This window comes from Prionailurus bengalensis, chromosome E1, assembly GCF_016509475.1.
Source record: "Prionailurus bengalensis isolate Pbe53 chromosome E1, Fcat_Pben_1.1_paternal_pri, whole genome shotgun sequence".
NCBI lineage: Eukaryota > Metazoa > Chordata > Mammalia > Carnivora > Felidae > Prionailurus > Prionailurus bengalensis.
Genome location: NC_057347.1, coordinates 22,496,957 through 22,516,341, shown reverse-complemented (window position 1 = coordinate 22,516,341; position 19,385 = coordinate 22,496,957). Strand labels below are relative to the sequence as shown.

Genomic DNA, 19,385 nt, shown 5'->3' with positions numbered 1-19,385 from the left:
GAAAGTCATTTCATCTGGTGTCTCTTTAGAAACTTAAGCGGTTTAACTCCCCTGCTGTTTGAGACTATATGCCCTTAGGTTGGTTTGTGTTTGGCAGTGTGTTGTAGCGTTAAGGGCACAAAGACCTTGCGGTTGCAAATCCAAGTTCCCCTTCCAGCGTGCGTCCTTAGGCAACTTAACTTGAACGCTTCGCGCCATCAGCATGCATTTACTTAGTATCACAAGTTTCTTTAGAAGAGTGAGGAAAAAAGAGCAAAAAATTTGTAAGGGGGAAAGATGCATTCTAAGAGGAATGAGCAAAATTAACATTAACGGTAAAAGAGAATGCTTGTGTACTAATTGGGTGCTGGGAACACAGATGGTGAAGGTATCATATATGTTATTGATCATATATATCGCAAATATAATACTGAGGAAAGGGACTAATTACTGATGGTGGTAGGGAGAAGGAAAAACCTCCCGAAAACAGATTTTTGATCAGAATCTTGATAAGTTAGAGTTCACCAGTTGGAGAAGGGAGTAAAGGCCTCCTGGTAAGTTAAGGAATGAGAAAGTCCAGTGGTGTAAATCCAACAGAAGTGAAAACAAGCATGACGTATTCAAGGAACCATAGTATTTTCCCACCAGATCTCATTTGGTAGATGCCAGGAAAAATGGACATAAACCAGTTTGGGAAGGGTGAACTAGGTCATTGCCAAATAGTCTGGATTTTACCTTGAAGGTGATGGAGAACATGAAATTCATTGAAAGATTTTTTCCCCATGTTTGTAAGAATCATTGAAAGATTTTTGATCAGAGAACTGACTGAGCCACATTGCCTTTTAGAAAGATAAATGTAGTGTGGAGGGTAGATTCAAATTCAGAGATATTAGGATGCTGCTTAAGTAGTCCAGGCTAGAGATGTTGACAGTTGAACATGGAGAGGAGGGAGTAGATTCAGGAAATACTTAAGTTGTACAATTGACAGAACTTGATGATCTAATCAATGTGAGGGATGAGGGAAGAAAGTAAGTTGAGTAAATGAATGGTAACATTTCACACACACACACACACACACACACACACACACACACACAAAACCTACAGCAAATTTACAAATTTGTGGTTTGTAGACTTACAAATACTCTTCTTGGACCAAACTGCCATTCATAACTCATCAATTTCTGTTATCCTTAAACTTGTAAATGCTGCATTTGGAATGAAATTGCTATAGCAGTCCACATGGGGAGAAGTGATTCTGTGGGCTGTACATGGTGGTGGTTACCATGGAATCTCCCTGTGGCACATAGATGTTTTGAAGCCCAGTTCCTGATATCAAGGATTGTACACTGGGAAGAACTGAGAATATCTTGCTTGACCCTTGCCATCTGAGGTTTAATAACATCACTGTTTTCTGAACAGGCTTATTTCTGGTGCAGGTGACATCAAACTCACCAAAGATGGCAACGTACTGCTCCATGAGATGGTGAGCTGATGCTACTGACTCTAAGAAACCTTAATAAGCCTAGAACATAGTACAAATTGTATATCCTCAAAAAAAAATTTTTTTTAATGTTTAGTTTTGAGAGAGAGAGAGAGAGAGAGAGACAGAGCACGAGTTGGGGAGGGGCAGAGCAGAGAGAGAGGGAGACATAGAATCTGAAGCAGGCTCCAGGCTCCCAGCTGTCAGCCCAGAGCCCGACGCAGGGCTCGAACCCATGAGATGTGAGATCATGACCTTAGCCGAAGTCAGACGCCCAACTGATCAAGCCACCCAGGTGCCCCACAAATTGTATATCCTTAAACCAAGGCTGTCAGCTTGCTCATACTGCAGTCATGAGTTATACTTGCTGGGTTAAACCTTAATAAAAGATATTTTTGGTTGTTTTCAAATCTTCATACAGATCAAGTAATAGCTTAGAGATACTTCCAAATTAGTTCCATCTTTTAAAGCCACTGTGTTATGTTCTTTGTAATCATGAAAATATAAAAAATCCTTTGCAATTTTAGTAAATATATTCATCTTAGAGATTGAAGGATTTAATGTTATTTTGGAAATGTCATTGCATTCTAAAGCAAAGACTCTTCTAAAATGTTCAAACCTCATTAGTTCTCAATTTAAAAATTTTGGGTATTGACATTTATTAAGTATTGATACTACAGAATTTGTGAACGTGTAGAGTGAGGCTTATTTCATTTCTTAATTTTACTGGTGGCCCTTAGGTTATCTTGTTTGCATTGGACTGTTTTTTTTTTTTTTTTCAATCTCATTCTTTTAATCTGTTGCTTGCTTTTTCCAGCAAATTCAACACCCAACAGCTTCCTTGATAGCAAAAGTAGCAACAGCCCAGGATGACATTACAGGAGATGGTACTACTTCCAACGTTCTAATTATTGGAGAGTTACTAAAACAAGCTGATCTTTACATATCTGAGGTATTAGCATATTACAGAATTCACATTCATGTAGTACTTCACTGTTTTAAATGTTTGTTTATTTTTGAATCGGGGGGAGGGGCAGAAAAGGGGGGATAGACAGAGGCTTTGTCGCCAGACTCAAACCCACGAACTGTGAGATCACGACCTGAGCTGAAGTTGGATGCTTAGCCGACTGAGCCACCCAGGTGGAAATTGTTGTTTTCACTCGTACAGTGGTTTAATTTTAGAGGGCAAAAGTTAATTTTTATCAAGATACTTAAAAAAAATTTTTTTAATGTTTATTATTTTTTTTTTTTAATTTTTTCAACGTTTATTTATTTTTGGGACAGAGAGAGACAGAGCATGAACAGGGGAGGGTCAGAGAGAGAGGGAGACACAGAATCGGAAACAGGCTCCAGGCGCTGAGCCATCAGCCCAGAGCCCGACGCGGGGCTTGAACTCACGGACCGCGAGATTGTGACCTGGCTGAAGTCGGACGCTTAACCGACTGCGCCACCCAGGCGCCCCTAATGTTTATTTTTTAAATTAAATTTTATTTTTTTAATTTACACCCAAATTAGTTAGCATATAGTGCAACAGTGATTTCAGGAGTAGATTCCTTAATACCTCTTACCCATTTAGCCCATCCCCCCCTCCCACACCCCCTCTAGCAACCCTCTGTTTGTTCCCCGTATTGAAGTCTCTTATGTTTTGTCCCCCTCCCTGTTTTTATATTATTTTTGCTTCCCTTCTCTTGTGTTCATCTGTTCTGTGTCTTAAAGTCCTCATATAAGTGAAGTCATATGATATTTGTCTTTCTCTGACTAATTTCGCTTAGCATAATACCCTCTAGTTCCATCCACGTAGTTGCAAATGGCAAGATTTCATTCTTTTTGATTGCCGAGTAATACTCCGTTGTATATATATACCACATCTTCTTTATCCATTCATCCATTGATGGACAGTTGGACTCTTTCCCTTCTTTGGCTATTGTTGATAGTGCCACTATACACATTGGGGTGCATGTGCCCCTTCAAAACAGCATGCCTGTATCCCTTGGATAAATACCTAGTAGTGGAGTTGCTGGGTTGTAGGGTAGTTCTATTTTTAATTTTTTGAGAGACCTCCATACTGTTTTCCAGAGTGGCTGCCCAAGTTTGCATTTCCACCAGCAGTGCCCAACAGATCGTCTCTCTCCACATCCTCGCCAACATCTGTTGTTGCCTGAGTTGTTAATGTTAGCCATTCTGACTGGTGTGAGGTGATGTCTCATTGTGGTTTTGATTCGTATTTCCCTGATGATGAGTGATGTTGAGCATTTTTTCATGTGTCGGTTGGCCATCTGGATGTCTTCTTTGGAGAGGTGTCTATTCATGTCTTTTGCCCATTTCATCACTGGATTATTTGTTTTCTGAGTGTTGAGTTTGATAAGTTCTCTATAGATTTTGGATACTAACCCTTTATCTGATTTGTTGTTTGCAGATATCTTCTCCCATTCTGTCTGTTGCCTTTTAGTTTTGCTGATTGTTTCCTACCCTGTGCAAAAGGTTTTTTTTTTTTATCTTGATGAGGTCCCAATAGTCCATTTTTGCTTTTGTTTCCCTTGCCTCTGGAGACGTGTTGAGTAAGAAGTTGCTGAGGCCAAGATCAAAGAGGTTTTTGCCTGCTTTCTCTTCCAGGATTTTGATGGCTTTCTGTCTTATATTTAGGTCTTTCATCCATTTTGAGTTTATTTTTGTGTATGGTGTAAGAAAGTGGTCCAGGTTCATTCTTCTGCATGTCACTGTCCAGTTTTCCCAGCATCACTTGTTGAAGAGACTGTCTTTATTCCATTGGATATTCTTTTCTGCTTTGTCAAAGATTAGTTGGTCATACGTTTGTGGGTCCATTTCTGGGTTCTCCATTCTGTTCCATTGATCTGAGTGTCTGTTTTTGTGCCAATTTTTATCAAGATACTTTAGTACAATTGTAAATTTTCTTTTTTTAATGTTTATTTATTTTTGAGAGAGACAGAGACAGAATGAGAGTGGGTTGGGGCAGAGAGAGAGAGGGAGACACAGAATCCGAAGCAGTCTGCAGGCTCTGAGCTGTCAAAACAGAGCCTGACGTGGGGCTTGAACTCACGAGCCGTGAGATCATGACTTGACCTGAAGCCGGACGCTCAACCGACTAAGCCACCCAGGCACCCCGGTTTTAGTACAATTGTAAATGGAAGTAATAATGAACTCTTTTTTTTTGCCAAAATAATTCCTTTCATTGGAATGATATCCCTTTTTAAAAAATGAAATATTTAAGGTATATAAGAAGGTAAAAAATTAGCCATATACCCATGGATAATGACCTAAAAAAGAAAACATCACTGATGAAGTCTAAACCAAATTATGCACCTTTTAAAAAATAACTGGGGAAAAATAATTGAAGGTTTTCACATTGTGAATTTACCTACCTTTCTATTTTATTTTCCTTATAAACCATCTACTCTAGCCAGACTCCTCCAGTCTACTCACTAGCCTCTGAAATCACTACACACATTTCTATGTCACTGCCTTTGTTCAATCTGTATCCTTTTCTTGGCATTATTTATCTGTCTAATCTAATTAAGTATTTGGGTTTTTTCCTTTCTTTCAAGAACCATTTCAGCAAAGCATTACCTGGCCCAAGTGCTAAGATTAGTACTTCTTTGCATTTCATTTAGTATTGGGAATTGTCTAACAATTCAGTACCTGCAACGTACCTCATTTAGGATGCCTTTGGCTGTAAGCAGTAGAAACTTGACTGAAAGTCACTTAAACAGTAAGTTATCTCCCATTACAGAACATCCAAGTTTGGTTGATTGAAAATGTCTATTAGTCATCAAGTACCCTGGTCCTTTCTGTGTCTTAGCTCTTCCATTTATAGTGCTGTTTCATGATAAAGCTTATTTCTGTCCTGATTATAAGACTGTCAGAGAAAAGTAGGGCTACTTGCTTCCTTTAATAACACTCAGCAGGAGAGGGAGGATAAAGCTATTTGCCCAATTATGGAGTTTAACTCCTTCCTTTATAATATAATTGGGCCAACCTTGATCTGTGTCCATCCCAAATCAATAACAGGTTTTAGGGGAATTGACTTAATCCAATCAGGATCCACCCCTTGAGTTAGCTAGAGAGGGTAGCTTCCTCTGAAGACCTGAGGAAGAGATACCTAGACAAGATTAGGGTTTGGTTAGGGAAAAAAAAGTTTGGGAAGGGGGAGATGCTGACGGGCGTTGACACAATTGTGAAACTGTGGCAGTATAGTGATAGACCTAAGTACCAGATGTGATAGAAACACTGAGGAAGGAGTGATAGCCTAAACTTGCCCGAATTAGGAAGCACTCTTTGGAGAAAGTAAGACCTGGGTTAATTCTTTAGAATGAGAGGCAGTGAACCAGTGGAAAGAGTGAGGAGCAAGGAGAAAGACATTCCAGGCAGAAGGAACAAAATTAACAGAGGCAAAATTAACAGAGAAGAGAAGCAGCATGGTATGTGTGTAAAGCTGCAAGCATTTTGGTGTTGGCCAGACTTTAAAGTGCTGTGGGAGGGCAATGAAAGGCAGGAGAAGTAGGTGGAAGCTGGATTACAGAGGGCATGTGGTATACTAACCACGAAGAATGTTCGTGTTAACATATTAATGACTGATCTGGTCAGATTGGCATTTTAAATATTCGAGGGACAGCTTTAAGGGAGTCAAGACTAGAGGATCATAGTCCGGGTGAGAAATTGTGAGATCTGAGACTGAGGAAGTGTTTTGAAAATGTTTAATAACATCCAGGGTCTGGAGTCAGGCTTTGTAGGTTTAAATCCTGGCTCTACCACTTAATATCCTGGTGATCTAAAGCAAGTTACATTATTCTTATAAACCTCAATTTCCTCATCTGTGAAACAGAAATAATACCCACTTCGTAGTGTTGAGAGGATTGAATGAAATAAGCCTTTTAGATTAGAACCTGGCACAAATCCTTAAGAAATGTTAACTTTAAAAAATTATTGTAGGACTGATGTAGAGGAATGGAGGAAGGGAATAAATTAGACCCAGTTCCAGCTTTCAATAAGTTTATATATTTTTCCAGAAAAGACAATTAAAAAAATTATTTTGTTGGGGCACCTGGGTGGCTCAGTCAGTTGAGTGTCCGACTTCGGCTCAGGTCATGATCTCACGGTCCGTGGGTTTGAGCCCCGCGTTGGGCTCTGTGCTGACCGCTCAGAGCCTGTTTCAGATTCTGTGTCTCCCTCTCTCTGTGACCCTCCCCCGTTCATGCTCTGTCTGTCTCTGTCTCAAAAATAAATAAAAAAAAGTTAAAAAAATTTTTTTAAATAAAAAAAAATTATTTTGTTATAATATCAAGCCTATAGAAATGTTTCAGGAATATTCCAAAGAATAACATTTCTCTCTTTCTCAGATATAAACGTATATATGGTGCATGCATATATGTATGTATGTACATATTTTTTTTGAATGGTGTAAGTTGCAGACATGATCATCTAAATATTTCAGTGTATGTTTCTTAAAAAAATTTTTTTTAAAATTTTATTTATTTTGAGAGACAGAGAGGGAGAGAGAGAATCCAAGCAGGCTCCAGTGCTGTCTGTGCAGAGCCTTATGTGGGTCTGGATCTCACAAACTGTGAGATTGTGACCTAAGCCAAAATCAAGAGTTGGACACTTAACTGACTGAGCCACCCAGGTGCCCCTCGGTGTATATTTCTTAAAACCACGATATTCTCTTATGTAATCACAGAATAGTGATCAAAACCAGGAAATTAATATTAACATTGATACATCGATACAGTAGTATAATCTATAGATTTTATTCCTATTTTATCATTTGTCCCAGCAGTGTCCTTTATAGCAGAAGAAAATCTACGTTCATGCATTACATTCAGTTGTCCTATCCTTATAGTCTTCTTTATTTTTTAATTTTTAACATTTTCTCAAAAATTTTTTTTAATGTTTATCTGTTTTTGAGAGAGAGAGAGAGAGAGAGAGAGAGGGAGCGCGCATGCCGGGGAGGGGCCAAGAGAGAGGGAGACACAGAATCTGAAGCAGGCTCCAGGCTTCATTTATTTAGGGGTTCCTGGTGGCTTAGCTGGTTGAGCGTCTGACTTCAGTTCAGGTCATGATCTTGTGGTTTGTGAGTTCAAGCCTCACACCAGGCATGTTGCTGTCAGCCTATCAGCGCAGAGTCCACTTTGGATCCTCTGTCCCCCCTCTCTGTCCCTCCCCTCTTGCACTCTCCCAAAATAAATATATCTAAAAAAAAGTCAGATGCTTAACTGACTGAGCCACCCAGGTGCCCTCCTTTAGTCTCTTTTAAACTGGAATTATCCTGAGCTGTCTTTTGTGTTTTATGACATTGCTACTTTTAGAGTACAGCCAATTATTTTGTACAAAGTCCTCAATTTGGATTTGACTATCACAATTAGACTCAGGTAATAAACTTCTGGCATGAAATACCATAGACGTGTAGTAGTGTTCTTAATGCATTGTATCAGGAGGCACATGATGTCTATTTGTCCCATTGCTGTGATGTTAACATTTGGTGAAGGTGGTGTTTGTCTGTACTTTCCTCCAAATCAGCGTTGGTTCTTTTCCTCTGCATTAAAGGAGTCTTTTCTTTTGTGCCCATTCGGAAGGGTACCACATGACAGTGTGTCATAATTTTTGGAAATAAAGAGGAGTTTTGTAGTGTTTTGTCCTGGACATAAATTTTTTTCTGTAAGTTTGAGGTTGTTTTAAATATGAAGCACTGAAAAATTACTTTCATAAGTTATGTACATGCATTTGTCTTGAGTGCCATTGATGTGGGTAATATTACTTTCTTTGGACATACCTATTAACAGTAGAAGATGGTTACTTTTACTTTGGATGACTTACTTTATGATTTTTAGTTTTATGTTGATGTGACAGGGCCTGCATCCTAGAATAATAGCTGAAGGATTTGAAGCTGCGAAGATAAAAGCACTTGAAGTTCTGGAAAAGGTTAAAATTAACAAAGAGATGAAAAGAGAAATCCTCTTAGATGTGGCTAGAACATCTCTACAAACTAAAGTTCCTGCTGAATTGGCTGATGTGTTAACAGAGGTTTGTGATTAAACTTTTGCATTCAGAACAAATATAGACTAATGCATGATGATATTTTTATTTTTCCTATAAGAATCAACTATCGTATGTGGTTCTTTTGAACATGAAATAAAATACAGAAGGCAAACATTTATTCACTTAGTTATAGTCTATACTTGATTGGTCAGAACAGTATGTGTAATTTTTCAAAAGTGTCATATTAAACCTTCTTTTAAGTTAACATGAAAGTTAATGAAAGGGGTCTGGCTGCCTTCTTAAACCTTCTTTTATTTTTATATTAAATATAATTTATTGTCAAATTGGTTTCCATACAACACCCAGTGCTCATCCCAACAGGTGCCCTCCTCAATGCCCATCACCCACTTTCCCCTCTCCCCCACCCCCCATCAACCCTCAGTTTGTTCTCAGTATTTAAGAGCCTCTTATATTAAACTTTCTTTTAAGTTAACATGAAGGGAGCTTGGCTGCCTGTGGATCAACCCTTGTGGACGTCATTGGGGTGAGGTGCTGGTCTCTTAAAACCTAGAGGTCAATATTTATTATGTGAGGTGACACATAGGTTGTTAAGGTTACCACTTTAATGAAGCGTGATTGATTTGACAGATAATCTTCACATCTGGGAAATGCGTATTTGTTTTGTTTATTTCTAAAGGTAAAATGTATGTAATTTAAGGAGTAGATTGGGTATTTGGGGAAGGCTTTTATCAGGTGGCTATAGTTTGATATCATCATTGTTCCTCAGCTTTGTATTTTCTGCAACTTGAATATATTGGTTTATCAGGAATGATGAATTCATAACCAAAATCACAAGGCATTGATATATAAATCAGAATGCTGTCTTGCTAATTTACTCTGAGAAATATAAATGACAAATGGACTAGAACACCTGATTTGTTTCTGGTCAATTCCCCTTACCAATAGGAAAACCTACTTTGCAAATCAGATTAAGATCAGACAATTTCTTGCTCAGCAGAGTTCAAATAAAGACTACAGTATTTTCTCCTGTTGGAGTACATATATCAAGTGATCCAGAATCTTCATGTTATCTGGTTAGTGCGCCCATTCTCTTTTGGAGTTGTAGAAACACTGATACTCTCATTATCCTGTGGTCTTTGTCATTATTCCCTGTTAGGTTCCAAAACCAAGTATTATGTTATCTCAGGTAAACTAAGGTATAGTTTTTTGCTTTATTTATATTTTAGGGTGGTTATATTGTAATACTTAATTGATGTAATTTCATATTACTTTCTTTAAAAAAAATTTTTTTTTAACATTTATTTAGTTTTGAGAGACAGAGCATGAATGGGGGAGGGGCAGAGAGAGAGAGGGACATACAGAATCCAAAGCAGGCTTCAGGCTCTGAGCTGTCAGCACAGAGCCCGATGCGGGGCTGGAACCCACGAACCGTGTGATCATGACCTGAGCTGAAGTCGGACATTTAACCGACTGAACCACCCAAGGTTTCTGAGCTAAGCAATAGGATATATTATTGTACCATGCTATATATCCCTGGGGCTATGTGGCAGAATAAATAGCACATGTCTTTCTGGAGTATCAATTTCACGCTGCAATTTTGGGGAAAAGCATTACTTTCACATTAAAACAAATGTATATCATGGCATGATGTAGAAGCTTTTCATGATAAAACACAAAATTTAAGACACTTCGTGTTAGTGTAACCAGAAAATTTTAGCTTTTACCTCAAATTGCATTTCCTTCTTTTCCATTAAATATGTCTTTTGGTGGAAAAGTTTGAGTAGTGTTGGTAGTAGAGCAGTGGCTTGGCAGTTAAAGAAAACGGAATTCTAGGTCTGGCTCTGCTTTTAGACCTTGTGTTAAGTCTGTAAATTCTTAAAAGTTTCAGAGTTTACTTTACTTAACTGTAAAATGAAGGCTTTGGGCCTGATGATCTCTGAAGTTCCTTCAGGGTCTAAAGTACCCACTGGCATTGATTATTACTAATGTCCATGACAGAGTGGCCTTTGTGGCCTTGCCCTATATTTTGGGGCCTGAAGCCCTTTATCTGTTTAGTCTGATGATTACTTGGGCCAGTGATTTCTTTTAATAGACCAGTAATTTACTGTTCTCATTCACTTCTCTTTCAGGCTGTGGTGGATTCTGTTTTGGCTATTAGAAGACCAGGTTATCCTATTGATCTCTTCATGATAGAAATCATGGAGATGAAGCATAAATCAGAAACAGATACAAAGTAAATTACATACACTTTTTTTTTAAGGTTTTATTTTTAAGTAATCTCTACACCAACATGGGGCTTGAACTTACAACCCCAAGATCAAAGTTGTATGCTCCTGCGACTGAGCCAGCCAGGTGCCCCTAAATTACATAAACTTTGACAATACATGGATTCTAGAATATTTGGTGTCGTTCAGATACTTTTTTTTCATTAATTTCATTAGTTACTTTAATTCAATATCAGTCTATTTTTAAAAAAATGTTTATTTTTGAGAGAGAGCACAGGTGGGGGAGGAGCGGAGAGGGAGGGGAACAGAGGATCCGAAGCGGGCTCTGCACTGACAACAGTGAGCCCAATGTGGGGCTTGAACTCATGAACCATGAGATCATGACTTGAGCCGACGTTGGACACTCGACTGACTGAGCCACTCAGGCGCCCCTCAACATCAGTCTGTTAATTCAACATATATTAAGTGAATACTTACCCTGAGGCAGTCATTGTTTTGGGTGCTGGGAATGAAGAGTAATACAAAACAGAATTTCTTTCTCTAAGAAGATCATGTTTTTAGTTGTGGGAGATAATAAATACATAAGTGATAATAAATGCTGGGAAGAAACTAGAGTGAGAGCATGTGTGTGATTTTGGAGTGCTCAGGGAAGATCCTTGTGATTGGAAACTAAACTCAAGAGCTAAGGAGGTGTCTGAAGAAATAAGGGAGTTAGCCATGTGTATATTTGGATGAAGAGTTCTAAGTCAAGGGAATGACGGTTGAAAAGGCCCCAAGGCACCAGTGTGCTGGGGTGTCCCAGTGTGCCTGGAGCACAATAAGTAAGAGGAAAAAAGAGTAGGATTTGAAGTTGGAGAGGAAAGAGAGGTCAGACAATTGACATGGTCTGGGTAAGTATGTAGTCAGAATATGTAGCATGTTGTTGATTTTGGACTTAATGAATTTTAAACTTTCTTTTATGGAAAATTCTAAACACACATAAAAGCAGAAAGAATAGAATAGTGAACTCTCACATACCTGTCACTCATGTTTATCAATTTTCAATCTGTGGCCCATTTTATTTTTCCTTTTATTTCCCCTTATAAACTCCTCTTTCTCTTCCTCATCCCAAACCTGGATTATTTTGAAGCCAATCCAAATATCATATTTCATTTGAAAATACTTTAGTTTAATATATGTGTGTGTTTGTGGATCTCTTTATTTACTTATTTCTTGAAGTTTTATTTGGTTTTTCTTAGATTGGCCATTGCACTTTTTATGGTGTCTTATTCCCTGCAGATCTTTCCAAGCCTGCCTTTTATTATTAAAAAAATTTTTTTTTAATGTTTATTTATTTTTGAGAGAGAGAAAGTGTACGAGCAGGGGAGGGGCAGAGAGAGAGAGGGAGACACAGAATCTGAAGCAGGCCCCAGGCTCTGAGCGGTCAGCACAGAGCCCAGCGTTGGGCTCGAACGCACAAACTGTGAGATCGTGACCTGAGCCAAAGTTGGACACTTAACTGACTGAGCCATCCAGGTGCCCCTGTGTTTTGTTTCTATATGTGCCATTCATCATGTTTGAAAAAGGTATTTGTAGAAATTATTTGACACCTAGGATGAAGGTGCATTTCTGCACAGAGGATTTGAATTTGTTGTTGCAAGGAGCCTGGGGAATACTTTAAATTAAATCCACAGCTTGAGGGTTTTGTTTTTGTTTGTTTTTAATATCTAGTTGTGTTTAAAAATTTTTTTTAATATTTATTTTTGAGAGAGAGAGAGAGAGAGAGAGAGAGAGAGGCAGACTGCAAGCAGGGGGAGGGGCAGAGAGAGAAGAAGACAGAATCAGAAGCAGTCTCCAGGCTCTGAGAGTCTCCAGGCTCCGTCAGCACAGAGCCCGATGCGGGTCTTGAACCCATGAACTGTGAGATCATGACCTGAGCCGAAGTCAGTCACTTAACCGACTGAGTCACCCAGGCGCCCCTAGTTTTGTTTTTTTTAATGTTTGTTTATTTCGAGAGAGAGAGAGAGAGAGAGAGGAAGCGTATGATCAGGCAAGGGGCAGAGAGGGGGAGAGAGAGAATCTGAAGCAGGCTGCTCGCTGTCAGCACAGAGCTCCACACAGGGCTTGATCTCATGAACCATGAGATCATGACCTGAGCCAAAACCAAGAGTCAGACACTTAACCCAGTGAGCCACCCAGGCATCCCAAATATCCAGTTGGTAGTTCTAACTGCTGATTCATATGAGGACTGCTTGCTTCTAGTTCATCCTTCTGGTTTATGCCCTGAGTATGTAGCCCTTTGGTGTTCCTACTTAAAGTGAAGAGTGTCTCCTATTAGACCCTCTACCTTCGATGAGCCCTGAGCTTTTCATTCTGTCCCCCTCTCATAGTGAGGTTGTTGAAACCCAAGTTCAGATTGATCTGAATTGTCAAGTGACTTTAGGATAAGAGTACTTGCAGTTCTTTTCTTATCCTTTGGAGTTCATGTTTTCTTTACTATTTTAAAGCTCTCCAGTGTTTTTAAGCATTTAATTTTTTAAATGTTTATTTATTTTTGAGAGACAGAGACAGAATGTGAGTGGGGGAGAGGCAGAGAGAGCGGGAAACACAGAATCTGAAGCAGGCTCCAGGCTCTGAGCTGTCAGCACAGAGCCCGATGCAGAGCTCAAACCCACGAACCTGAGCCAAAGTTGGACGCCTAACCAACTGAGCCACCCAGGTGCTCCTAAGGTTTTTGTTTTTAACCCAGCATTTTGCTTTTGGTAGTAGGTCCAAATTAGTCTACTATTGCTGAGGGCAATAGCAGTTCTGATTTATATTTCAGAAGTATCTCTGTGGTTATTGTGGGGAGAATGCACTGTGAAGCAGGGCATTTCCCAGGGCAAGGGCAGAAGTGGAGCCCAGTCAGGAATCTGTTGTAATACGGGTGAGGGGTGAAAACACTTTAGATCAGGGTATACTTAGAAGGAGCAGTAGGATCTGTTGATGGTTTGACATAGAATGTGGCAGAAATAGTGTCAAGGATGTCTCTTGGGGCTTTGCATGGAGCATCTGGAGAAGGGGAAATGCCATTTCTTGGGATGGAAAAGACTCGGGGGAACAGATTTGGGGAAATAAATCAAGAGCGCAGTTTGGGAAATGTTATGTTTTAAGATGCCTGTTAGGCATCCATGTGTGAGTAGGGAGTTGGAGAGGTGTGTCTGCAGTTCAGAATAGAGGTCTGATCTAGAAAAATATTTGGGAGTCATCTGTGTATAGATGACTTAAAGCTTATGAGAGGTAGTGAGATCAGCTGAGAAGTGAATATAGATAGAAGTTTAAAGTTGGTGCCTGGAAACTCAAATGTTTAGAAATTGAGAAGACAAGGAGTGCCTGGGTGGCTCAGTCGCTTAAGTGTCCAACTCTTGATTAAGGCTCAGGTCATGATCTCATGGTCTGTGAGTTTGAGCCCCATGTCAGGCTCTGTGCTGACAGCATGGAGCCTGCTTCGGATTCTCTCTATCTCCCCCTCTCTCTGCCCCTTCCCTGCTCACACACACTCTCTCTGTCAAAATAAATAAGCTTAAAAAAAAAAAAAGAAATTGAGAAGATGAGAAGGATTCAGCACCAGAAGGGATGGTCACTGAGATAGGAGGAAAGCCAAGAGAAAGTATTGTCCCAGAAGCTAAGAGAGGAAAATGTTTCAAGGGGAGAATAATCAAGTATGTCATATGCTGCTGAAACTTAGAGCAAGTTGTTGTGGATTGAAAATTGACCATTAGATATGGAAGGCATTTAATGTTTTTGGTGACTTGGATGGGAACTGATTCAATAAAGGAGTAGGTGTGAAAGTTGGACTGAAGTGGGCTTGAGAGAGAGAAGTGGTTAAGGAAGAAGTGAGGGTGCAAGCATACACAGCTCCAAGGAGGTTAGCAGAGAAACGGGCAGTAGCTAGAAGGGAGGATGGGAAGGGACTTGAAGGAGAAGCATTCTTTGTTTTAAAGATGAGAATTTTCATGGCAAGTCTGTGTCCTGACGAGAATGCTCCTGGAGGCAGGAGGAACTGACATGGGGGAAGAGGGGATGATGCCGGAGCAGAGACCAGAAAGGGAATAGAGTACACACATGCAGGGGTTAACCTGAGAGAAGAGCATGGACAGTTTGCTCATAGGAACAGGAGGTTCAGGGTCAAGTGCAGGTGGACTGGTAGAGGTAGTGATGGGACAGTGTATTTTCTCAAAGCACAAGGTCACTTGCTGAGAATGGGGGGAGGGGGGGGAAGAGTAAAGAGACCTGGAGAGTGACAAGTGTTGAACATATAGTTTGCTTGTTTTCTTCCTAAAGAAAAGCTCTGCACTTTCAGCTGGGAGTTGGATAATTAGATTAAAATGTTGTAGTCAGATTAAAATTAGTAGTTAAATTAAAAGTTTGAAAACTTCCTTATAATTGTGTTTAACTATTTTAACAATTATTTCTTTTATGTTTATGTATAACAAATATTGGTTATAAAAGATTTGTAAATAGAAATACCACTCCCTAATTGGGTATAAATGAAGTTTTAAAAGTTATAAAAATATTTACTCTTGAAAGAAAATTTCAACGATAGGAAAAAAGCGTCTCCCACTCCTGAATTATCTGTATTCCTACCACCCAAGCATAACTCTACTCTTAATTTCTTTTCATTTTTTCTTGTCAGTACTGAGGTGCTTATTTTCTGAAAGAGTAGTTATAATCATGCTTTATAGGTAGTTTGCTATTCTGTGTTTGTTTATCAGCTACCACTGTAAATATTTTTCCATGTCATTACATAGTTTTCACGACCACGAAATAGTTGGGTCATTTATTTGCTGAACAATGCCTTATTATTGGACATTTAGGTTAACAATGTTTGGTGGTTCCATATAATTATTTTGAACAAATGTTCCTAAGAAACTCACTGTATGCCTACCTTTCAATACTTGACCAGCTGTGTCATACGTGTGAGCCACATAATTTAGAGAATAATTCTGGGTTGACTTTTCATTGTGACTTCCCAGTCACACTGTGTTAAAATAAATTTTCTTTTCTAATTTTGCTAATTATGTGTTAGGCTTAAAGTTGGTGCAAGGAAACAATGTGTGCCCCAGTAGTTCTGTTACAATTTTAAGAATACAATCCTTATTTTATAACAAATTTTAGAGTGTATATTCAGAGGAAGAAACATTACATATTTTTAATAGGTTGATCAGAGGATTAGTTCTGGATCATGGTGCCCGTCATCCAGATATGAAGAAACGAGTAGAAGATGCGTTTATCCTTTCTTGCAATGTATCACTAGAATATGAAAAAACGTACGTGTCAGTTACTCTTTGTGAATTTTGAAATTGTATTTTCTTTTTAAATTTTCTTTTAACATTTATTTATTTGAGAGAGAGACACACAACAGAGCGTGAGCAGTGGAGGGGCAGAGAGAGAGGGAGACACAGAATCCGAAGCAGGCTCCAGGCTCTGTGCTGTCAGCACAGAGACCAACACAGGGCTCGAGCTCCCGAGCTGTGAGATCATGACCTGAGCTGAAGCCAGATACTCAACCGACTGAGCCACCTAGGCACTCCTGAAATTGTATTTTCTAAAAGTGTTTTTTTAATCTCTTGCTTCCCTGCCAGATGTTTAGTGTAAATGCCTTCTGCCTTTTCCTCCTCTCTCTTCTGCCTTTACTAGCTTGTTTTATTAATCTTTTAGAGAGGTGAGCTCTGGTTTCTTTTATAAGTCTGCTGAAGAGAAAGAGAAACTGGTAAAAGCTGAAAGAAAATTTATTGAAGATCGAGTACAAAAAATAATCGACCTGAAAGACAAAGTCTGTGCTCAGTCCAGTAAAGGATTTGTTGTCATTAATCAAAAGGTGAGAAAGAAAATTTTGATTTTAACTATGTGTAAATGTTTTTCACCTTTTCTCAGAGTGTGGTCTGTGGATTCCCGGGAGTCCATAAGACCATTTCAGGGAGTCTATGAGGTCAAAATTATTTTCATGATAACAATAGTAATAATAATGCCTTTTACGTTGTGCTGACATTTGCAATGATCATGCAAAGGCAACGTTAGGTAAAACTACTGGTGCATTAGTACAAATCAAAGCAGTAGCCCCAAACTGTACTAATAGTCATTATATTCTTTTTCCCATTCTACCGTACACTTGCGGTTAAAAAAAAAAGTTTCATTTGAGAATATCTTGATGAAGTGGTAAAACTTATTAATTTTATTGAATTTTGATCCTTACATAGGCATCCTTTTATAATTCTGTGTGACGGAGTGTGAAATCTGCACATCAGAATATGGTTATCTTGAAGGAAAACTCTTGTATAATTGAGTTGCAAGCTGACCTAGCCACTTTTTTCATGGAATGCCATTTTTACTTTAAAGAATAACTGACAGGGGCAGCTGGTTGGCTCATCGGGTAGAGCAAGTGACTATTGACCTCAGGGTTGTGAGTTCAAGGCATACGTTGGGCAGACAGATTACTTAAAAAAAAAAAAGTAACTGACAAACTATGGTTATTTAGATGTGGGTATTTGGCAGGTTTTTCTCAAAAAGGAAGAAGTGGTTCTGTCACTTCAAGGAAAACAGTTGACAGTATTTGTTGCCAATAAATTTGAGCTTTCAAGCAAAAATTAAAATTTTGGAAAACTTGTATCTGCCATTGTGAATGTCACAGCTCTCCAATACTTAAAGGACTTTTCTGATAATGTTAATGGTGATATTAGCAAATGTGATATTTCTGATATTGTAGAACTATGAAATGTATCAGCATTTGGAAGCTCTGCTTAACATAGTGAACCAATGTTTTCTTCTTTTTTTCTTTTCAGAGTTTTATTTAAATTTTAGTTAGGTAACATACAGTGCAGTATTAGTTTCAGGAATAGAATTCAGTGATTCATCACTTACATACAACACCCAGTACTCATCACAAGTCCCCTCTTTAATACCCATCACCCATCTAGCCCATCCCCCACCCTCAATGTTTTCTAAATGACAAAAAAAACCATATGATTTAACAAAATCATGCATGGGTAAATAATACACTCGAAGTATAAGACAGGCAAGTGGATTTGATTTTATTATTATTATTATTTTAAAATTTATTTATTTTTGAGAGAGAGAGAGAGAGAGGGAGAGAGTGAGTGAGCATGAGTGAGCAGGGGAGGGGCAGAGAGAGAGGAAGAGAAAGGATCTCAACAGGCCCCGCACTGTTAGTGCAGAGACCTACACGGGGCTTGAAATCATGAACTGTGAGATCATGACCTGAGCCAAAATCAGGAGTTGGGCGCTTAACTGAGCCACCCAGGTGCCCCAGACAGGTGGATTTTCATATGAGAGAGTATGGAAATTTTGTTGAGGGGCCCATGGGTGGCTTAGTTGGTTAAGTGTTGGACTTTGGCTCAGGTCATGAGCTCAGGGTTCCTTAGTTTGAGCCCCGTGCTGGGCTCTGTTCTGACAGCTCAGACCCTGCAGTCTGCTTTGGATTCTGTGTCTCCCTCTCTCTCTATCCCTCCCCCGCTCACACTCTGTCCCTCTCTCTCTCTTAAAAATAAACATTTAAAAAAAAAATTTAAAGAAGAAAAGCTTATTGGTAAGTTCCATATTTCACCTCGAAACTAACCTTTAAGAAACTATTATTTATTGAGTTTTGGTGTAGTATCAAAGAAGAACACCCACATTTATCTGAAAAGTTATTAAAATATTCCTCTTTTTCCCAGTATGTATTTGTGTGAGGCCAAGCTTTCTTCATATACTTTAACCAAAACAAGATATCACACCATATTGAAGGCAGAAGCAGACGAGACTCCATATGTCTTCTGTTAAGACCGACATTAAAACGATATAAAAAATGTGAAACTGTGCCATTACTTTAACCTACATATTTTTTTGTTTATGAAAGTATAGTAAGTTTTCACTTAAAAATGTTATTTATGTTAACATAAAATGAGTTTACTATTATTTTGAATTTTAATTTATGATAACTTAGAGTCCACATAAACAAAAGTTTTTTGGGTTCTTAATTTTTAAGAATGTGAAGCAGTGCTGAGATAAAAAAAAGTTTGAGAACTAGTGGCTTAAGATGTGCTTATAACTTTTTGCTAATTTGATTTTAGGGAATTGATCCATTTTCCTTAGATGCTCTTGCAAAACATGGCATAGTAGCTCTTCGCAGGGCAAAAAGAAGAAATATGGAAAGGTAAGCTTGCAGATAATTATGTATCCTAAGTTTTTAGCAGATTAAATTGAAATGATTCCATGATATTCCTTTTAACTTGCATGTAAACATTGTTGAACAGAGTAGTAGCATACATGTTCCAAATTTTGTTTTTAATTTCAATAAATAATGGAAATGTCAAAAATCAAGATTGTGTTTTTTTTTTTTTTAAATTTTTTTTCAACATTTATTTATTTGGGGGACAGAGAGACAGAGCATGAACGGGGGAGGGGCAGAGAGAGAGGGAGACACAGAATCCGAAACAGGCTCCAGGCTCTGAGCCATCAGCCCAGAGCCTGACGCGGGGCTCGAACTCACAGACCGCGAGATCGTGACCTGGCTGAAGTCGGACGCTTAACCGACTGCGCCACCCAGGCGCCCCAAAAATCAAGATTGTTAACCTACGTCAGAACTTTGTTGCAGGACAAAGGTTTTCATCTTCTTAAAACAGATTTTAGGGGTGCCTGGGTGGCTCAGTCAGTTAAGCATATGACTCTTG

General features: G+C 38.9%; 1 protein-coding gene across 1 annotated transcript in view; it reads left to right on the top strand.

Annotated features, from left to right (window-relative positions):
• The window catches only part of CCT6B (chaperonin containing TCP1 subunit 6B), a 31,607-nt gene that overhangs the window by 484 nt on the left and 11,738 nt on the right, over window positions 1-19,385 (top strand). Inside the window, exons 2-8 of the mRNA XM_043583698.1 lie at window positions 1,402-1,465; window positions 2,280-2,414; window positions 8,324-8,497; window positions 10,603-10,706; window positions 15,876-15,986; window positions 16,378-16,537; window positions 18,786-18,868. Of these exons, the coding sequence (XP_043439633.1) occupies window positions 1,402-1,465; window positions 2,280-2,414; window positions 8,324-8,497; window positions 10,603-10,706; window positions 15,876-15,986; window positions 16,378-16,537; window positions 18,786-18,868 (831 nt within the window). The remainder of the gene's footprint in view (window positions 1-1,401; window positions 1,466-2,279; window positions 2,415-8,323; window positions 8,498-10,602; window positions 10,707-15,875; window positions 15,987-16,377; window positions 16,538-18,785; window positions 18,869-19,385) is intronic.